The sequence below is a fragment of the Doryrhamphus excisus genome, linkage group LG17 (genome assembly GCF_037039965.1).
Source record: "Doryrhamphus excisus strain RoL-2023G ecotype Guam linkage group LG17, RoL_Dexc_Guam_v1.1, whole genome shotgun sequence".
In the NCBI taxonomy this organism is placed as follows: Eukaryota; Metazoa; Chordata; class Actinopteri; order Syngnathiformes; family Syngnathidae; genus Doryrhamphus; species Doryrhamphus excisus.
In genome coordinates, this window is record NC_136373.1 from 12,722,940 (window position 1) to 12,744,869 (window position 21,930).

General features: G+C 41.5%; 1 protein-coding gene across 8 annotated transcripts in view; it reads right to left on the bottom strand.

The window, feature by feature from the left end:
- Positions 1 to 21,930, bottom strand: part of phactr4b (phosphatase and actin regulator 4b) — a 32,081-nt gene extending 10,151 nt beyond the window's left edge. For 2 of the 8 annotated variants that reach the window (XM_058084517.2, XM_078797864.1), the window contains exons 1-6: positions 20,885 to 21,033; positions 13,148 to 13,260; positions 12,951 to 12,995; positions 5,484 to 5,657; positions 4,120 to 4,200; positions 1,981 to 2,478 (exon numbers count right to left, since the gene is read on the bottom strand). In XM_058084517.2, coding sequence (XP_057940500.2) covers positions 1,981 to 2,478; positions 4,120 to 4,200; positions 5,484 to 5,657; positions 12,951 to 12,963 — 766 coding nt within the window. In that variant the 5' untranslated portion in view covers positions 12,964 to 12,995; positions 13,148 to 13,260; positions 20,885 to 21,033. Of the gene's footprint in view, positions 1 to 1,980; positions 2,479 to 4,119; positions 4,201 to 5,483; positions 5,658 to 9,934; positions 10,176 to 12,950; positions 12,996 to 13,147; positions 13,261 to 20,884; positions 21,034 to 21,576; positions 21,599 to 21,669 lie in introns of those variants that run through there. The other 6 variants (XM_058084516.2, XM_058084515.2, XM_058084513.2 and 3 more) reach the window with 5 other exon arrangements.

Genomic DNA, 21,930 nt, shown 5'->3' on the forward strand with positions numbered 1-21,930 from the left:
ACATAGTCTATTTGTATAAATGTAGATACAGTGCTGGCCCACGGGCCAAATGTGGCCCGCAGGACACTGATTTGAGGCCCCCGCCTTGATATGAAAGTTTAATGTTAGTGCGGCCTGCGCAAGTTTGATATGGATGCTGTATGGTATCATGTACCCAGAAAAAATGATTACGTTTGATTAATGTTCATGTTAAAGGTTAAATAACTGTTAATAGTTATCCTCCCTATCCGTGTGGAAGTGGTACGTTTTTGGCTATTTAAGTTTAAAGGAAATAACTTGGAGGCTACCGTTTAGGTCGCTAGCTCTCTCGTTTGCGAGTTAGCATGTGTCTCAAGACCCTGCAGTTGCACAATATGTTGTAAATAAAAAAGTATAAATGTGACTATAGTCGTGTTTTGTCATGTCTACAGGGCTCTAATAATGCTTTGTTAGTTTTAATCAGAAAAAATAATTTGTCTACCCACCAACTATATGTGGTTTCTTAAGTTTTTATTATTTGCTGTTTTATTATTATTATTCTATTTATTTATTACTGATTGATTGATTTTCTTTATTCTTGATTTGTTTATTTATTTTTCATCTTATTTTGTGCAGAAAAATAAAAAGTAAGATATTTGAGAACAGTGGAATGTTTTATCAGAGCTTTTATTGTAGAAAATCGGAACCAAAGCACTGAAAAAGTTTGTATAATTTTTCGGTTTTTAATAATTTTTTTTTTTGGAAAACCTGATGCGGCCCAGCCTTGCCCAGACCCTATCTCCAGTGGCCCCCAGGTAAATTGAGTTTGAGACCCCTGCTGTAAAGGTTTGATGTGTTTAAGCTTGATGTGTTGACGCTCATTGCGGATGTTTGCAGAGCATTTGGCAAAATGTCTTTCTCTGAAACAGAAGTAATGCTTAAGTGGAGCTTCATTCATTTATTTATTTTTATTAGTTATTGCCTCTTTTTTCATAATTCCTCATATCAGGCCCTATTAAAAACATTTGCTTGAAACATAAAGTTGCATTGTCTTCAGTCCAAATATGCATCCAAAATTCAAGTACAAATGTAAGCTGCCGTAGTAAATCTGTCGTATTACTGCATTAATGCCTGCTCTGTGCATATTTCCAAAACGGGTTTAAACTTGTCAACCTCAGAAGAATGCACCAGTCTTTTCTACATGAGAAATGGAGAGTATTCTTTTAAATACCAGTTCCATAATTATCAGTCATCACCTTTTAATTAAAGCACATTGCTATTGTCAATATTAATATCGAGTGAACATTTGTTATTGTTATCCTATTTTTAATTCCCTGTCTATACGGGAAACAGCGTTTCTAAAAGTCTCCACCCTGGCTGGAGAGGGATATAAAACACTACATGCGTATAAAAGCCAAAATATGATTCAAACACAGCACGGAGTGGTCGGCTCAATGTGTGCCTACACAACAGTAATCCATAAAAATCATTGTTCACAACCACTGACAAGCTTGCTCAGTTCAGGATGAGCTATTTTTGATGCCATTTCTACTTAAGTCCTCCACAAGCACAGTGCATTCACTACACAGCCTCATTCATCAGACTGTGACAACCTGAATCTAAAAACAGAGCTTAACACCATTGTTTCACAAAGAGTAATGTTGCGTTAAAGCAATTAACTTTAGCATCTTTACCAATTATCCCAGTGCTAAACTCCTTCACACTGCGAGTGTTAAAGGGCAATGACGGGTATAATGATTGTGCCATGTTAATTAGGAGAGGAGCTGAGAGTACGAGCTATTCCCCAATGTTTCTGAATAAGAAGCTGGAGCAGCACCCCTGGGAGTTGTCAAGAAGCCTGTCTATATCTGGGAGACCAGCACCTGACAGCGAGACCAGAGAGCAGTGAAATATGCTACCACCCTTTACAACAAAGAAGGAGGTCATTGTGTAAAACATGTGGAGCCTGCTGTTTCCTATGTGAAATTTGAGGAGGTAAACATGCAAACATGCACAACTCACCTCTACGAGCCCGCCCCTCTTCAGCAGACGCATGACGCGGGAGCGTGGGCTTCCAGTCCACATCAGTCTGCCGACTCCTTCTGCCATCCTCTGATGGAGCTTTCTGCAGCCCGGGTCTCCTCTGTCCATTTTCAGGGAGAAGCTGGCCCCCAGTTTGGCCGTCGCTCATCTGATTGTGAACCTGTCCTTGCCACGCCATGTTTGACTTCCACTCGTTCTCCCCATGTACTCGAGTTCCCATTAAACCACTTCCTCTCTGGACTTCTTCCGGCGGTCCAGAACCCCTGGAGGACGGAAGTCTCCGTCGATCACCATCTGAGGGAGATCGGCCCCTATGGTCGTCCGTCTGGGGGAGCCAGGTAGGGTTTATCCTAAAGTCCGAATCAGAGGGGGCTTTGCCCTGGTTGCTCCGTCCAGCATTCACACCCCCTCCTCCACTAACAGGTAGAGTGTGACCATTCTTCACGTAGGGGTGCTTCAGGCTTTGGGACGCTCCATCTGCAAGACAACATTGCAATTATTCCTTTATTTGGCTTTTTGAGAAAACATAACACTTCTTGCAGCAGATGCCGAAATTAACTTTTGGCATGGGAGTTAATAAATATATGAATCGTTACAACTTGTGTTGATTGTGTAGCACTGATTGAGACACAATGGACTGCCCTACTTAACTGCAACCAGCAGAGGCGCTGTTGATTCCATCTCAACCAGCTCAGGTATTAAGAATAGCAACATGTCAACTGTACAAAGAACTACATTCACACCATTGCTGAACCCTTTCAGGTACTCGTATAAGTGCTCTGGGCACAGGTATTGAAAGAGGAGTTCAAAACATTCAAAGACTTGACAATGTATTCTAAAATGGTGATTAACATTAGTATGATAAATAGCATTTTAAAAGGATTTCCTACTATTTAATGATATTTTCAGCCATACCCAGCCTAAATGTCAATTTACTATTAGATTCCGAAAGGAAAACTACATAAAACATGAACACATGTCTCTTTTTTGTGCGTTCTAAGATAAAATAAACAAATTAAAAGAGACAGCTCAAACTTTCTCTGCAAAAAGTTTCTCTGGCCAAGTGTCAATGAGCAAGTAATGCAGTTCGATGGCAGTAACAATGTTAACAATAATAATGTCGCTGCAGGTTGGTTCATGTGCATGTCACATTATAAGTAAATGGAGCGCCGTTTGCTCTTTTTGGAGACGACTTCATAGGTGGAATACGTTCAGGAATGAGCCGTCTCTGTAAGCATTTTTTAACACAAAGAAAAGAAAAAAACATGCGCGTTGAAGTCTTAAACATTGTGGATGATAAAAAATAAAATTGTGCAGTCATTTGCCAGTGAAGAAAAACGATTAAGAAAATTGATTAATAATTTGGGTAATGTATCAAGCAAATATGTCTTGATTTGTGGTTCACTAATATTTGCTTCATGATCCAGAAAACACTATCAATTAAATATCTGTGGGCTGTGTCAGCTACGGAAATACATTTTCCATGCATCCGTGTCTGACATAAAATAGATAATAATAAGTTGCTTATTCAATACTGAAAATAATCAATGGCTGGAGCCCTTTCCACAGTCATAAAAAACAAGCCCTGTAGACACTGATGTGTGTGTGTGTGTGTGTGTGTGTGTGTTAGTATGATGAAGGAGCAGCTGGAGATTTAATAAATGGGCTTCTGAAACAGCGGCCCGCTGCATTTTGATTGCACACGCCCCATTCAAAGCTAGTTTGCTGCAGGCCACCATTTGTTCCACTTTAACCTCAGCTCGAGAGAGGCATTTTAAAAACAGAGATTATATTACCCGTAAAAACAAGCAAGGTGAAAGGACATTTGACATTTTCTAAATATGTCGCTGACACCCAAGGGGGCGTGGCAAGGATTTGTGACGCCATGAAAAAAATATCACGTTGGACCCCCGCCCCCACCCCAAAAGAGTAAGTCATGGGCATGTCTCTTTCGCCCCCTTACAGTGCCCCTGCTTGATGGGAGTACAGTATTCCTGCTATTATGTTACTGATGACTTCACTTTGCCGACTGTGTGGGTGCAACAGCGTCAGCACTGCAAAAGAGTGGATACCGACGCTACTGTGCAAAGATCAGATGAATCACAGACAAACTTGTACCATTGTCCGGCACCTCCTTCAGCACTCCCTGTTCTATAAGCTCCTGTCGGGTACGCCTCGTCGACATCCTTCTCTCCAGTTCTGCCATAAAAACACAAAAATGCGTTAATATGGCAATCACGTCGGTTAAACAACAGGGTCCCTAACTACCGCTAATTGTCATTGTTCAGTGTGTACCAGGAGCCACATCAGACCCAGGGCTCGACAATAACGATGTACCGATGGCCCAGGGCAAGTTAAAACAAAATTCGGGCAAGTAAATCCAATCAGTGATATTCCCGTCGGGCAAGTGAACTTTGGCATGCCATACTGCCAAGAGTTTCTTTAAAAGCGGTTCTTGTTGGGTGTTGGTAAAACACGGACTGCGTAATTCCGATGGTAATTTGCAAACCAATCCTTGCAAATCTTGAAATGGACCAATCGGAATCGTTTATTTAGACCGCGGTCCACAGTGCACGTTTTACCCACACCCATTCTTGTTCGCGATCAACCAATCAGCGATCGTTTGACTACTAAAACATCTATCATGGCGTCCGTGCCAACATGGTCTAATTCTTCAACAACTTGTGAAGGAAAACAGCAAAAAGTGATGAACCAGTGCCTCCTAAACAAGTATTTTATTAGCGGCAGTAAATCAAATGATGGCACAGGTGAGTGAATCACATTGCCGAATTTGAAGTGGTCACAATGAAACACCACCCATTAGATCCAATACCAAGTGCTGATTTTGCACAAGCTACAAAATCTAGCGCTTCCATTTCTCTGTGTATTTTTCTCACCTTTGCTTCACAAATTATTGTTTGACCATTGAGCATTTTTTTCTGGATTAAAAACACTTTACTAGTACACAAATGCGTCTATTCAATAATGTTTCATTGTGGTGCACAACTTGTAAAAGGCAAAGTGCCAAGAAGTCTCTTGACAATCCAGAGTTCCATGCAGCATCATGATCTATGTAGGAAAACAACCACAAGAAATGATAATCATTTCATCTTTATTTGAGATTCTCATGTGATGACACAAAAATTAGATGATATCATTATGGCAGTCTTTTCATTTTACATGGGGCAAGTAGTTCTCACCTTAAGGATTCCCCATGAGCAAGTCATTTTTGTTTTTAATGTAGAGCCCTGAGACCCATAACAGAATATCCAGTGTTAAGAGTTCGGCAAGTAACACCCCGATCCCTGCATTCCCTTTTACACAGGCTGTGTCCTGCCTCTGCTTACAGCTCTGATAGTACCCTCCAAAACGTGAAATATTGGAGGGAGTACTATACTTCCCCATTCCCTGTCAGTGCTGTTTATACAGAACAGCTAAAAGAAAAAAAGCTCTGTAAACACAATAAATTCACAAAAACAAACCTTCTGATGCTTCCTTGAACTTCTCACTGCTTTTCTTCTTACGCCATTTCCACGGCTTGAAGATCTTGCCAAGACTGGAGAACTTGCCCTTGCGTTTTGTGGGAGGGGTGCTGTCCCCCGTTGTGCTGCCCGCCTCTGCCACCATCGTGCTGTGGTGCTGCTCACCTTCATCATCTGAAATGAAAGAAAAGATGTCATACAAGAAGGTATTTAGAGACAGCGACACATAAACAAGAGCATAATTTTGTCTTGAGTGGTTGTTTGATCTGGTAAAGTGGTTTGCTTTGGTTGACCTTGGAAGGACCGCACATTAGCATTCTTAGCATATGGGAAGGACCACAAATTTGGGGTAAAAATATGCCTTCCATGGCATATTGTGTAAGGTCTCAGCAAATCTTATGAAACAGGCTCTTTAGTGCGGGTTGAGTGAATAAACAGCGGCCACATAAAGTAGGAAGTGGAACCATGGCGAGAAACTACATTTACTGATAAACACAATGGAATTCTGGTCACAAACCACGTTCGATTTTTTTTTGCGGAAGAAAAATTGCACGCAGTCAATAGTTGGTGTCTGGTGTCAAGAGCATACTTGAATGTAATGAAAAGGTTTTATGTCTCACAGGAGTAACAATTGTTTCAGAGATGACTACAGCTTCACCAAAAGCCGCAGTATCCTGACACTAGATGTTGTTTCAATCACTGTAGACCCAAGCTAATCTTCCGCTCCAAACCGAGTGAGCTCCAAGTATTCTCGTTGAACACTGTTATTATCTTTAGCTCAGAATTCTCGAGCACTGAGTGTGTCTTGGCAGGATGATGCCGAGAGCTCATTGACACGCCGCATATCCACAGTTAACAAGAGAAGTCTGATGCTGGCATTCAGCCAGAGTTCACCAGCATTCCTTGGCTTGGCGGAGACCAGTACCTTATCAGCCTTCCAGCCCCCACTGCCTCAATAGAGAAACCAGGCACACACACACACACACGGATGAGGTCAGGGAGCACATATGACTGTCAATCAATGTTATACGCAGCATAACTTTAAGAAGGCGATGCAAAATAAGTGCCTACTGTCATGATTACATACTCTGAACTGGTGACTGACAGGCCAACCAAGGGTAAGCCAAATGACAGGATGCTGAGAGTTTAATTGTTGACGCTGTCAATGGAGCATCTGTGGCTTCAACCGGCATAAGGTTTACTTTTGCTTTTGTCTTCTTCAAAACATCTAATTCCATGTATACAATGTTCTACAAAAGTATTTGCACAATTGCAGCATTTTGTTTTGTTTTTTTTTTGTCTTCATATGTACCACAACAGTTGGTTAGAAGTCAGTGTGATTGAGGTAAGTTTCCCTGTCAACATGCAACGCAACCATTTTGGAATTCTAGCCAGGGCATTGCTTTAGAATTTCTCAATTTTCAGGGCTCAAATGCATTGGGATTTACTTACATTTACATTACATACGTTTTATTTCATTTGAACATGCATCAGATTACAATTGAATGCATCCCATAATCAGTTCACAGTTCCACATGTCCAAAAGGAGTAGGAAGAAGCAAAGCTTATTAAATCCTACCCCTCCATCTGGTACTTTTACAATCAGTAACTGTTACATTTGTTCACTTCCTGCTTTCCTAATATATTTGAAGTTTTTTTTTTTTATTTAAATCCTTTGCAACCTCCTTCACTTGCTGCCTTTGGTTTTGTCTTCATTAAAGAGAAGTAGCCACAAGGCAAATTATGCCCCGTCTTGCAATGCCACTGCCGTGGTTAATCGCATTTAGTCCACAGTTAACTCAATCACATTTAATCACAGATAGAAATAATAATTACATCAAATTTTATGTAAAACGATATCATTTTCAGAACCATTTGCCATTATTTAAAACAATACAGTCAGCAAGCATATTTTTGTATTACTATTTTTCTTTATTATTAACATATTAGCTCTTAAACTCGCCCACAAACGTTCAGAAAATACAAAATGTGAGTGAGTGAGACGTCTCACACAGACACAAACATGATGTACGTAAGTTTAATGTGAGCTGCAATTTGTCCTACTTTGTTTGCCGGTCATTGAACACACCATCTACCATTCGCCAATGCACAGAGGGATGTATATTCCACTTTTTCTTTCAACTCATATGCTCCAAATGCTTATACTATGTGGGAATGCATAAAAGGTAAGATTTGTGTGCTAATGGTGCTATAATGTACGTATGTTGTATTCAGATGTTGAAAATCTTCATATAGGTATGAATGTGAGTGTGAATGGTTGTTTGTCTATGTGTGCCCTGTGATTGGCTGGCAACCAGTCCAGTCTTCCTAACCGTTTGGAGGCAAGAGATGCATGCATGCGCATTATCAAGTTAATTAATTAATCACACAATTAATTAAAATTAACTTATTATTTTCCCAGAGTGCCCAGAAGACATTTTTTTCTCAATGAGAAATTTTGTCATGTTTTAATCTCGTGAAAATCTGTGATACGAGATCTTGTGACACCACTGACATACATATTATATCTTTAATCCGTGTATGAAACCTCCGCCATTGTCCAGAAACTTCTCACCCTAACATACAGGATGTCTTGGCGGCACCAATGCCTTGCAGTCTGATTCCAACAATGTAAGCCTACAATGCTGATGTGGATTACTTCAAAGAGGAAGAGGACATAAGGGTACAATGACAAAATACTAACTGTTCCAAGAATTTAACCTTTTAGCTGTGAAGTTGAAATTCACAGATGACACTCTTTGTCTGTAACACCTCCCAGTGCAACAGTTGTCATCTAAAACACAAATGCATGATCATCTATTTATCTTCAAATGTTTGTCTCCGAATAAGATAATGATAATTCTACCTGGAAGGTGGCTGGTAAGTGTCCAGCTTCCATGGCGACGGCTTTTAAAACAGCATGCCATGGAAAAAAGGCCAAGTTCATTCAGCAATTCCAAATGCAACTTGAATCAGCATAGGCCAAAAAGTCAGAAAGTCTGGATAGCAGGAAATACCGAAATTTTAAATCACAGCGGGTCGAACTTGAACAGGCGCATTTTCCACACTGAGGAAATCCAGTTTATATTGTCGTAGTACAACTCAGGAGGATTCTGATTGACTGCCATAACATCCCAATAAAGCAGGGCGGTTGCCCTATGATCCAAATGTTTGTCGGTTGACTGCAGTGTCCAAAGAGCCCGTGTCACAGTGGCTCAGCTGAAGCCAGTCAAGCAGGATAAAAGCAGGCTGTGCCAGGCCAGCACACATACTACCCAGCCAAGGCAGTGGGCATCCATTTGTAAAAAATGACAGAACAAATCCTTTGAAGACAAGCACTTTTACCTGATTAAATTATCACACACAAACAAAAAGTACATCCAAATGAGAGTTCAGATTCAAACGCCGTTCAGACACAGACAATCGGCCTAAAAATGAAGGTTTAGTGTGAGAAAAGTGAGTCTAGCCGTGAGTGACCGTGGGACTGGAAACGGGTGTAAAGGGGAAAAAGCACAGGAGTGAAGGGGGGCAGCCTGGAAACACAGAGAGGAAACGGCACTCCACCCTGATTGTGTGACTGGGAACAAAGACAACCTCTTCCCCTCGCAAACTGTAACAGCGCACTGTACAACACTGTTCTGCAAAGTCCAATCCGGTGACACCAGTGAACCATGACCACTACCTGCTAACACATTAACAACAACCTGCCTGGTGTAAAACATGCCGTTGCAATACAGGACACAGGAATTCTGGTCATTGCGCTGTGTAATCTGAAGCTGAAAGATAAGGCATTTGAGTCAGGAAACATGGGGGTGTGCGGCTATGGGAGGCCACACCTACCAGTCCTGTAAACATGTGCCACAGTGGCTAAGATTTCCCTCTGACCTCATAATTCCATGAGTCATGACAGCCTTGGTCAGGTGAGCATGTGATCAGATTGTTGCTTGAAAAAAAAAAATCCTTAATGATCACTTACATAAGAGGCCTACTACCACCAGGAGCAACACACAGTGAACAATTATATCCGCTTTAATAACCAAACCACTGGCAGGGGAAGATTATGCCTTTGCCTGACAATCTTTTTTTTCACTTTTACTTGTGGAATCTAAAAGCACACAATTAGTACTATGTATTATTCACCCATATAATTAACGATTCGATCAACTGAGGTTTCTAGTGTCATGCAATAACTCTGTGAGTGATCCCTATTATGAATATAAAGTGTGCAGCACATATGCACGAGTACATGAAAACACAGCTGACATTCCTCCACGTGATCCAAGTGATTTAACATTCCTTGTGGTGGTAAAGTAAATGGGAAACTGAGAACTAATCGTGAGCTCGCTCTCTGCTCAGTAAGTGATTGAAACATCTTCCACGACTAAATGTAATGGAGAAATACACACAGAGAAAGTACACTCAAGAGTACAGGAGTGAGTGCAGACACTCACCGCCATTGTTGTGTTGTTCTGGATCCTGAGCCGAGGTCTCCACTCGGAGACTCTGTCCCATGATCTAGCCCCCTGCGGGGCCTCTACCTGTTCCTGCACCTTCAAAAACGTGCTCAAACTGGATAGATGCAAGGCTGCACCTGCCTTGCTCACCCCTTCAACAAAGCCCTCTCGTCTCCGCCATGTCAAGTCCTATCTTGTTTTCAGCGTTCCTGTTGTCTACCCTTCCTCAATTCCTTTCAGTACTCCCCCCTCACCCCTCCCCTGTCTCAATCTCCTTAAGTCCTCCCCTCCCTGCAGGAGCTGGACTCCCTCTCGATGACTGACCCTCCCTCCTTGGCTCATAGCGCAGGTCAGCCCTCAGTGAAAGATGCCAACCATTCCTGGGAAAGCTGAGTTATGTTTTAAATGGTGTGTGCGTATATGAAAGACAGAGATGGTATGTAGGGCAATGTATGCAAGAAAAAAACAAAACCACAAAAGATCAGTCCCGTAGTGTACCAAAGTTATGTCACTATTTATTTTGTCTTGCAAACCTGCCAAGGAAAACTCAAGAAGGAAATAAGATTTGTGAAAAAAAACGTTGAGAAGAAAATGACATCTGAGTAGAAACTGAGCACTTCCAAGAGATATGAATTCATATAGAATCAAACCTATGCGGACAGTTGTTAATTAAGATGCCAAATACATTTGCTGTTGTTTATCTCATATCTGCCATGCTTGTTCAGAAGCAACAGAGTGTGTTTAACATGCTGCTCACCCTCTCATTAACTCCAAACCCCATTTACTGAAGTTTTCCAAGTCTCTTGATGAGTTCTGAACAGCATTAGTTTGCTTTACTTGAAATGTTTACCAAGGAACCTGCACAAAGACAGACCACTACACAGGGGGGGGGGGGGGGGGGGGCAGTGGACCCCAAGAATCAGTGCTTTGATTCCTTTGGAGGTTTGAGTGTCTGCAGAGAAACTTGTCCAAGTGTGCCTCCAGAGGCCTCCAGAGCACCGAGCTGTGTCACTATGTCTGGATGGAGTTTTCTTAGCATTTGGCTGCATCTGGGCTGCTTCTAAAGATGGTGAGCTAGTGTGTGTGTGTGTGTGTGTGTGTTCAACAGTGTTCTTTTGCTCTTCTTGTGCCCCATATACAGTCTCCACACCGGGCCGGCTTCCAGAAAGAGCTGAGCCAATCCGCATGAGCCCAGAACCTGTCGGCCTGACCTGGATAACAGACTGAGCCAGACTTCGGCAAGCTGAGGCAAGTTTGCAATGTAGAATACAAATACATGCGTGGTACTACGAATGTTTGGAAACGTCCTTTTACCCTATCACAGGGGTCTCAAACACACTAGTTTGAGGCCCCCGCCTTGATATGAAAGTTTGTTAGTGCGGCCCGCGCAAGTTTGATATGGATGCTGTATGGTATCATGTACCCAGAAAAAATTATTACGTTTGATTAATGTTCATGTTAAAGGTTAAATAACTGTTAAATAGTTTTCCTCCCTCTCCGTGTGGAAGTGGTAAGTTTTTGGCTATTTAAGTTTAAAGGAAATAACTTGAAGGCTACCGTTTAGGTCATTAGCTCTCTAGTTTGCGAGTTAGCATGTGTCTCAAGACCCTGCAGTTGCGCAATATGTTGTAAATAAAAAAAGTATAAATGTGACTATAGTCGTGTTTTGTCATGTCTACAGGGCTCTAATAATGCTTTGTTAATTTTGATCTGAAAAAAATAATTTGTCTACCCACCAACTATATGTGGTTTCTTAAGTTTTTATTATTTGCTGTTTTTTTTATTATTATTATTATTATTATTATTATTATTATTATTATTATTATTATTATTATTATTATTATATTTATTTATTACTGATTGATTGATTTTCTTTATTCTTGATTTGTTTATTTATTTTTCATCTTATTTTGTGTCGAAAAATAAAAAGTAAGATATTTGAGAACAGTGGAATGTTTTATCAGAGCTTTTCTTGTAGGTTTTTTTCTTTAAGTTTTTTAATTTTTTTTGTTTTTAATAAATGCGTTTTTTTTTTTTGGGAAAACCCAATGCGGCCCAGTCTCACCCAGACCCTAGCTCCAGTGGCCCCCAAGTAAATTGAGTTTGAGACCCCTGCCCTATCACAATAAAAGACCTTTGTGCAAATTGTACTGTTACACAAATGAACGGAATACATACCGTAAACAAGTTACAACAAGATTTGGACTGCATAGCCGGAGTGATCCTTAACCATGGGGCAAGGCCATAAGCGCCCCGTAGAGGACCGCCCCAAAAAAACTGCTTTGCACCTGTGTGCAGCGAGAAGCTCAGTTGCAGAACTGCTAAAACGTACATGTTTTGTACTCTGCACACATTGTGACCTTTAATTACGCATGCATGTTTCTCCGCTCTCTAGGTACGCTTTTTCCATTTTCAGTTTCTAGTTGCCATGGCAACTCCGCAAATCAAAAACACTCCCTTTATAATTACCATCAGTGGCTGCCACTCCTAGCAAGTGCTAGGTGGAGTCAATGCCTCAAAACAAGCAGGTAGTAAAGCTGAAGTTTATGTTGGGGCTTAAGTGGTGCTGTACATACCTGGTAGAGTACCATGCATCTAGTCGGAGTTGAGTTAATGAATGGCCATAGCAATCATAGGACGGATGACTGCATGTAAATATGCCCCGTCTTGCAAAGGTGCATGAGTGAAGATAAATTCCTTTACTTCCTACACGCCATCCTTTCACTCAGCTTCATGAATCTAACTCAAACAATAACCATACCAATATATTCCAGTACTCTCGTCAACAAACCATCCCATAGCAGAACTAGGAAGGACACAAACAGACCCTCAATCAGACTCTGTGGCCCAGCGGATGTGTGGCTTAGTCCTTGAGTGGCTCATAAAGTGTCCACAAGCTAGACAGCGCTCATAAACACAGTGGCTGTATGGCAAAGATGACGATGGCTCGGCGGTTCTTTCTGCAACATTAACACGGCACTTAACAAACCACAACATTCAACTTGGTACTCACCACGATTGTCCATCACAGAGTTTGCAGCACACCAACCAACGGTTCCTGAAAAACAACATTGACACACATTCAGTTAAACAAGTCAGTTCATTCTCAGTTCTAAGAGTTCTAAATGAACAGTGTTAAACAAACAAACTCAATTTGGACAACATTGAAATTCATTTAAATAAAAGACAAAATATAAAGTGCAAACATACACAGTAGAAAGTCATGAGTGGGGTGGCAGGTTTCCTCAGCAGCGATATTGCAATTTTTTCTTCCTCAGGTTTTCAGCATAGTGAAGATGGCAGCTCCACCCAAGTCACCCCCCCTTGAGAAAGAGAAACAGAAGACATTAAAAGCTTGCCAGGCAGTGCTGATGAAGCATTTATAGAGATCCGCCAACATATTTAAACTATCCCTTTGCTTAGAATGATGGTGATTTTGATATCTCGTATGGAAAAAAAGGTAAAAAAAAAAAAAAAGGTGCGACTGCAAGCATTTTCACAGATGTAGTACAGGTAGTTCTTGGGTAAGGTATGAGTTCTGTTCTTGAGTCCTAATTCTGTTCTTATACCCAAGTTCATGATAATTAATAAATTAAGTAACCACACGATAAATAAAAAGTAACTATATTGACATGTGCATGTTTGTTTTCTTCCTCTCTACCAAACAGGCTGGATGACAATAAGGTTCACTCTGTTCATCCATCTCAACATCCTGGTATGTTGGTTCTATAGCAGTTGCTTGTCATCAGGGCTTCGTCTTCATATGGCTTGATGGTTTTTATGGTTTCGGTTGAGTGACGGTGGTTGATATGAAGGAAATGTTGCTGCACTGGAGCTGGTTGATGTGTGGCCTGTTGATCGTTGGCCTCAACGATTTGCGTCACAAAGATGTTTTTAGAGGTGCACATCACGCAACACAAAGCTTGTTGGTGTGGTGTGCACTGGAACCTCTGGCCAGGCTTTAGGGACAGCAGAGTAGGTCCGTTAATGGGTGTGTTCAGTGGTCAAAATGTGTGTCTGTTGGTCATGCTCAATTGCTACTTTTGCTGACTATTGTTGTCTTGTTGTTTGATCAAGCCTTTTCCAACAAACATTCCATGCTACTAAACAAGAATGAAAACTTGTGATGATATTGGATCGGTATTGGGATCGGACCATATTCAAGGCTGCAATTTCGGATTTGTATCGTATGCTAGAAGCTCCAAATGTGACATTTAAGTAATATTCTGCAAGAACTGACCAGTAAGGTCAAAGGTTATCTTGCCGGACAAGCATAATCCCGAAACAATGATTGAGTTCATAGTTAAATTTGGGTTACATAAGGAAATTTCCACTACTTAAGCTACAAAGGTAGTGTACGCATGACATGTCAACGTCATTGTCGACCATGTACGTTGTGTAAATACGTACCATGAGCAAACACAACACTGCTTCACTTCACAATTACACACACACACACACACACACACACATATTACAGGGCCTCACTTCAATGTTGCACATGAAAATGGGATGTTGGTGGCCTACTTCCCTCAACATGTTAGCCCTCTAACAACTTTGAGCCACAATGACAATTACTGCAAAGCAGGGGTCTCACACTCAAGTTTCACTCTCAGTTTCCCATTCACAAGAAGATACACATAATTTTAGCTTTACTTTAAAAGATAAGTACAATGAAAATATATTTTTGGAAATTACAACATATTGTAATCTACTAATATAATGTCTACTGCGTTACGCTCTTCTGCCTTCACCCACCAAGACAAAGCAACTGTGCGAATGCCAAAAGACCATGCCAAGGTGCTGAAATCAATGCACAGAGTGAACCCTCTGACGGGGAAAACAGACATACAGAAGACACTGATGAACACTATTTGAGTAAAATATTGTAGCAAAGAGACAAGGCAGGCAAAATACCGGGTCACCAAACAGGGGGAGTATTTTGTTTCTATCCATCACAGAAACACACTCAACAATCAGGCATGCCAAACCAATTCCTGAAGCCGTGACTGTACAACCATCTGTGGAGTCCACACACCCACTCCGCTACACTTTCTTTGCGCTAATTCAATTACGACAAGAGAGGAAATGGCAGCAGCTGGCTTGGTTATGCCATCTTTAAATAGCAGTTTGCTTCACACACACTCGGGCTCGGGATTTGGGCACAAAGGCCAGCGGAGGAAAATCATTAACTGCACTCACAGGACTCTGTTGAATGGCGTTTGATGCCTGAGCAAATAACACACACGGCAGTAGTGAACACCTGATTGTGTCGCTGCAGTTCATGAGAAGTTTGGAGACTAGCGCTGTAACCGTCCACTATAGCCGCTCGTCTGCAACCCACTCAGAATGAATGAGGATGTCTGTTTTCTATCAGGGTCAATTGAGCGTCACTGCCCTAGAAAAGAAACATTCACCACGGGGACTGGTGGCCCACTTTCAACAGGAGGCCAAAAATGCTACTCGGTGCCTTTTTTGCTCAACCTTTTTTTGTATTCTGTGCTCCTCAACCTGTGTGATGAAGATTACATCACAGGGTGAAACATCAGCTGACAATACTGCTGAGCAATGAGTTGTTATTGTATGGGCTTAAAATGTACTAACTCATTAAAAAACCAAGTATTCAGTTAGTAACCCCTGACTACTAAATATTTAACATACAATATATGTTACAGCACAACCAAGGTCCAAAAAGATGTAGAACTAGTGAGAACAGAGGCACATTGGTGACCTTGTGAATGTCCCCCACAGTCACAAAAGAGCGGCTTCATGGTTTCTTCCACCTTCCTGGAGGTCGACTGGCCAAGAACCCATCCATATAGCGCAACATAAATTCAACTATCCACAACTACGTGTCTACTTGTCAGCTGAGTGAGGGTGGAGACAGAGAAGAGACCCTTTTTTTTTAATTAGGCATCTCAGCTCAAGCTTATCTGTGAGCAAATCAATCAAGGGGGCTGACAGCTCACCCATCAGAACTGCCTCTTAATGGTCCATTAAAGAGCGACAGCCAATTGCAAGTGGATGGAAAGGGCTGCAGCTCCAGTTGACATTTTCTCTGAGGAGCAAATTGACTTGAGGAGCTATTAGGCCTCAGGCTGATTGAACCAGAGAAAATGTTGCCATAGGAGTGGCTATGGACGTTGTTAGGTCTATTTTAGGGGTGCTGTTGTTACACTATAAACTTCCAAAGGCTTTTTTTTTTATATAAGAAATTAGTTCAACCATTCACTTAACACAAACCATGAAGAATCGTGAGGAAAAAGCGGTAGAAAATGAATGAATGAATAATAGGTACACAAGTTTTAATTGATTACGATTATCAATCTGTTTAGGTATTGGGTTGGTAGGGGGAAGCTGCATGTCATGTTAATGAAAGAACTCTCAATAGCCACGTTTACATGGACCCAAATATTCCAATTCCATTCGGGTTATTTGCTCAAACGGAAAGAATGTAACCTTTGTATACACCTCATTCCGAAAGAAAAGTGCCAATCCGAATGAATATATAATGGGATTCACAGGGGTGGAATATTCCTTTCCCCAATCCGATTGAGGTATCTTGTACCCGCTCAATCGGAAAGCTGTCAGACTGCGTTCTTCTTCTTCTGTTGTTTATTGGCGGTTGGCAAGCAGCTTTTGTGTGCATTAGCGCCATCTGTGGAACAGAATCTAAACCCTTCTATACGCCATTCACAAGTCCAGTATTATTAAAAAAGAAAATACATATCCATATAAAACATGTGCCAAGCTTAATTATAAAATATTAGCACGATTGAACTTTATCGTTTCCTGTTCCCGGGTGCGTTCTTTTAGCAAATGCTGAAATATGACGTAACACGCAGCTTGAGACGTTCTTCGATTTAAAAAAAAAATGGAGGCGAGCAATCGGCACTGGACTGCTGCGAAAAACTGGAGGAAGTCGGTATCACGTGATGTTGGGGTTTACGCTTTACTGCGCGTGCTCCATTGACTATTCTGGTTGATTATAGCGGCGCATATTGGAATATGCATGCCATTGGAATATTCCTTTCCATGTATACCATTGCTTTCGGAAAAGTAATTAGCAAAGATTTCATTGGGAAAGAGAAAAACTCCTCATGTAAACATGGCTAATGAAAGATACACATTTGGGCTGCACAAAAAAAAATCCTCCCAAAATTGCATCCTTGATTCACGCTATATGCAATTACTTGACTTAACGAGCCGCATCACAAACAAACGCTGCCGTTTTCCTCAATGACTCACATTGAGGAAACTCAATGACTGGCATGACTGCTGACACTTCCTCCATGCTCTGGCCGGCCAGGGCGTGTTGGCTCCGCTCCTCTGGTTCTATCCCCGAGGGCCACCACCAGCAAAGGCTATCATTCACTGGCTATCATTCATCAGCAGGAGGGGGGTTAACACTGTAGCAACAAGTATATACAGTGAAATCTCGATTTTCATACGCCCCAGTTTCCGTTGCACATTTTGACTAAAATTTTGCCTCAGCTTTTGGACAATATGGCACTTAAACTAGTCAGTTTGCCCTGTACTGTATCACACTGTGAAATCAGATCCCCAAACAAAGAACCCCAACACATTGTTAGCCGTCTGATGCAATTTTTGTATGAGTGTGACAACTAAATAACCCACCATGGGGCCAAAGACAGTTGCGAGTGGGAGCAATGTGATAAAGATGGAATTTTATCGTGCCAAGATTGTACAGTAAGTCCGCATCAACAATAAGTTTCATTCATTTATTTTATAATTATTTTGCATTGTTTTATTTTCATTATTTTATATTAAATAATATTTTGTGGCGTGAGAAACAGGAGCATTACAGGCTAGCTAATGCTGAGGAGGACCTGCATGATTGAATGTCTGCAGACAAGATATACAGAAGACTTAGGTTCTGTCCACATTGAAGTGAAAAGACAATATTTTTTAAACATATCTATCAACATAGAAGCTTATCAGGAAGCACTCAAAAAAAAACCTCAAAACTGTGTAGAATACACACCAGTGTGTATGTCACACTGCAAATCACAGAACTGTGGGCACGCTCCAAGTAGCCACCACTGGAGTCAGCTACCAAAACAAGACTCGAGTTGTGATGGACAATGTACGTGTCCAGATGAAAAGAAAGTAGGTGCAAGTTCAGCCACTTGTCTATTTTCATAGAACGCAGCCAACGTTAATGTCATGAGGTCGGTCAATAGAAAAGACTTGTTTATGTATTTAGGAGCCAGGTGCATGGCAATCGCTTTTGCATGCAGACAGTGGTAAAATAGCAGAAGATTGCCACAGCACTCTTATGTCAATAACTTAATTACTCCGGTTCTGTTAAGTACGATTTAATAGGGACAGAGACTGGGATATCCCGATCAGCATTTTTGGCCTTGGATCTGATCCGATCCTTTTGACAGTAGCCACGTTTACATGAGGAGTTTTTGTCTTTCCGAATGGAATCTTTCCGAATGACCTTTCCGAAAGCAATGGTATACATAGAAAGGAATATTCCAATGGCGTGTCTACATGCGCCTCTATAATCAACCAGAATAGTCAATGGGGCATGCCCAGTAAAGTGTAAACACCAACATCACGTGATACCGACTTCCTCCAGTTTTTCTTTCACTTGTTGGAATAACTCCGTATTGCCAGTTTTTCTTTCGTCCAGTCTTGAAATTTAGCTTGGATCAAAAACAAACTTTCCGCAGCAGTCCAGTGCCGATTGCTCGCCTCCATTTTTGTTTTTTTTAATCGAAGAACGTCTCAAACTGCGTGTTACGTCATATTTCAGCATTTGCCAAAAGAACGCACCCAGGAACAGGAAAAGATAAAGTTCAATCTTCCTAATATTTTATAATTAAGCTCGGCACATGTTTTATATAGATATGTACTTTCTTTTTTAATAAAACTGGACTTGTGAATGGCGTATAGAAGGGTTTAGATTCTGTTCCACAGAAGGCGCTAATGCACACGAAAGCTGCTTGCCAACCGCCAATAAACAACAGAAGAAGAAAGAACGCAGTCTGACAACTTTCCGTTTAAGCGGGTACAAGATACCTCAATCGGATTGGAGAAAGGAATATTCCACCCCTTTAAATCCGATTATATATTCATTCGGATTGGCACTTTTCTTTCGGAGTGAGTTGTATACAAAAGGTTAGATTATTTCCGTTTGAGCAAATAACCCGAATGAAATAGGAATATTTGGGTCCATGAAAACGTGGCTAGTGTTATTATAGCTTGTGGACGTAAGACTGTTTTAGCACGTAAACACAGTAACACATTTTGACAAAGCTTATTTCATTGCTAGTATTGTTGTAAATCAATAACGTAGCATCACAATGACACAATATAACGTGGATCCACATATTCTACAATATGGCAAAACCTCACATTCCACAGAAGCAATAAATTGGACTACCTTTTCAGTGATGCGCTGTGCGTTTTCACTCACTTTTGGGTATTTGCCTTTCCTCCGGAAGTCTGGAGTGGTTTGGCATAGCAGCCAAAACACTTCATACTATACTTGGCCCTTATATGTTCACAAAGCACTTCACAAAGTACTTCACAATGAAGTGAACCCATTATTCATTCACACACTAATGGTAATCTACATCTGTAGCAACAGCTGCCCTGGGTTAGTCTGACGGAAAAGCGGCTGCCTCTCTGACCACCACCAAACATTCCTACACCAGTGTGGGCAGCCGTCGATGGGCAGCACGGTGGTTGAAGTGTCTTAAGGCAGCTGCCATAAAGATTGGGTGGGCTCATCCTCGCATCTACGATCCATCCAAAAAAAAAAAAAGACAAAAATTGGCCCAATCCCGAGGACATCTCTATTTAAAAACATGACCCACATAATGTCCCACATTTTTTACGACACAAGCCAAAACTCTCCATTCTGTTCGTCCGTGCATGAATCCTGAAGATGGAATTTCTAACTAAATTTCTCACCCTGACCAAAGTTTTCCGTTAGCTGAATTTTAAACGGCCAGAACACACAGAAAAACAGTATGTTTTTAAAATGTCCCTGGGCCAGGTATCAGGTCCTGATAAGTGATCTTAAAATACCGAATTAATTGATAACGTCTGTGTAGGTTCCATTCTTAGGTTGTGTTCACACTTCAGCGTGGTCTGGTTTGCGTTGGTCATACTTAAAGCATACGCATAAAGTTGTGTCTCAACTGAACGGCGTATTTTCCGACATCGTCACATGTCAAAACTACTCTTCTGAGTAACAAACAGTCTTTGGACATTTATTTCTATGGAAGATCTTTTACCAGCTGGCATATTAACAAGCAACATGAACCCTCTATTGAAAAGAGCTATGATTCAACTACTGTATACTATTTTCGTCTCATGATTTTGGATTTTCATGGGTGTTCCTATGTATCACCTGGTTATACATTTGGTGACATCATATCCGGTGTTTTGGTCCGTTGGATCAGTCAGCTGTCACACTTGCCTCATTCAGACTAGTCTGCTGGTAGGTGGACTGAGACCCATCTTTCAGATGGTCTCGATCCCCGTCTAGTTTCCTCCCGCTGTCATCACACTTGACTAAATAAATCGTACTAAGAGCAAACTGACACAAGTCTGTTTTGAACAGAACAAAAAATGACAATTGTGAACGCACCCCTGAACGCACCGCCTCCCTCCTTTCTTTCAGTCCAAATGACGTCCTTAGGAGTGGCTAACAAAAGGTTCAAATACAAGTGTAGGGACACAGAAGCGATGTAGAATATATATCTAGTCAGCAGTTGTGTGAACCAAATGACAAATATGCTCCATATGGCACCCAGAAACTCGGAATGAACATACATGAATCAACTCCTGTATGGCTAAACACAGCCCGTACCGTAATTAGCTCTACATGGCGTGTTACTTTACAACTGTAGCGACCTGCGTGACGTTTACTTAATCGTTTTATTTCCGTGACAAGGTGCACGTTACCTGGGTAGTTGGCGCGGTTAAAGTGAGACGAGCCTCGGGGGGGAGAGCCTCTGAATTCCGGGTGTAATAGAACGAACAACATTACTACCAATACTTCCGGTATCAAATTCTATCTTTTAGCCCGAGGTGTCCTCGCGCCAAGTGGGCTAGAGATGAGTGAGCAGTCACTCAGCCTGAGGGGGGGAACAACATCCTGTGTTGCCTTTCACAATAAAAGCTTGTCTGGTTCTTTCTAGACTATCGATGTGACCGGTCTTTTGTATTTTAACTGTCAACCGCCTTTCCCCACACAATGTTAACCATTCGTGGTCTCTTAATTTGGCGTACAACACATATAAATCAATAAAGTGTGACGTAGTAGCATAGTTGAGAGCGACTACGAGAGTGGGTGGTTGTTCACAGGCCTTACCGCAAAAAGCATGTCGTCAATATGCAACACTGATCACTCAAACCAGATTCTAATTTAATGTGTACAGTAATAGGGAGTGCTTATGATACAGGTAGAGTTTTAAAAAATCAACTACATACCACATACCATTACGTACCCTTTGTTTGTGTGGATTCCTTGTGCAAGAAAATGTGCAAAATAGCTCCCATTTAAAGAGGTGGCAAACAGCAGGTAATCCATAAAGGTGTTTTTAAAGCGGTTCCCATGGTAAGCGACATTTACACACAACATTACTGTACAATACCTTGTAGCCGATCAGCCAACTTAGGTTTATTATCCTCCAAACAAACAAACTCGCCAGATCACAATGGATTCACATTCCTCCTCATTGACTCACCTTTCTTTTCTCCGCCCTCCTCTTTTCAAAAAAAAAACTACAGCCAATGTGAAAATATCACCCACGATCACTTTCCCCCCACTTCCAACAACACTGCGACACCTCAAAGTCCAAACATTTTAGCGGACTTACCGGAAGCCATCCCGTGCCGGGCATGGTGGTACCGGTAGTCCTCGATGGAAGCTGTGGGTCCTCTGCGGACGCTGTGTAACCGCCTCTTCTATGCGCGCTGAAGACTTCATTACCCACAAAGCCTTGCGG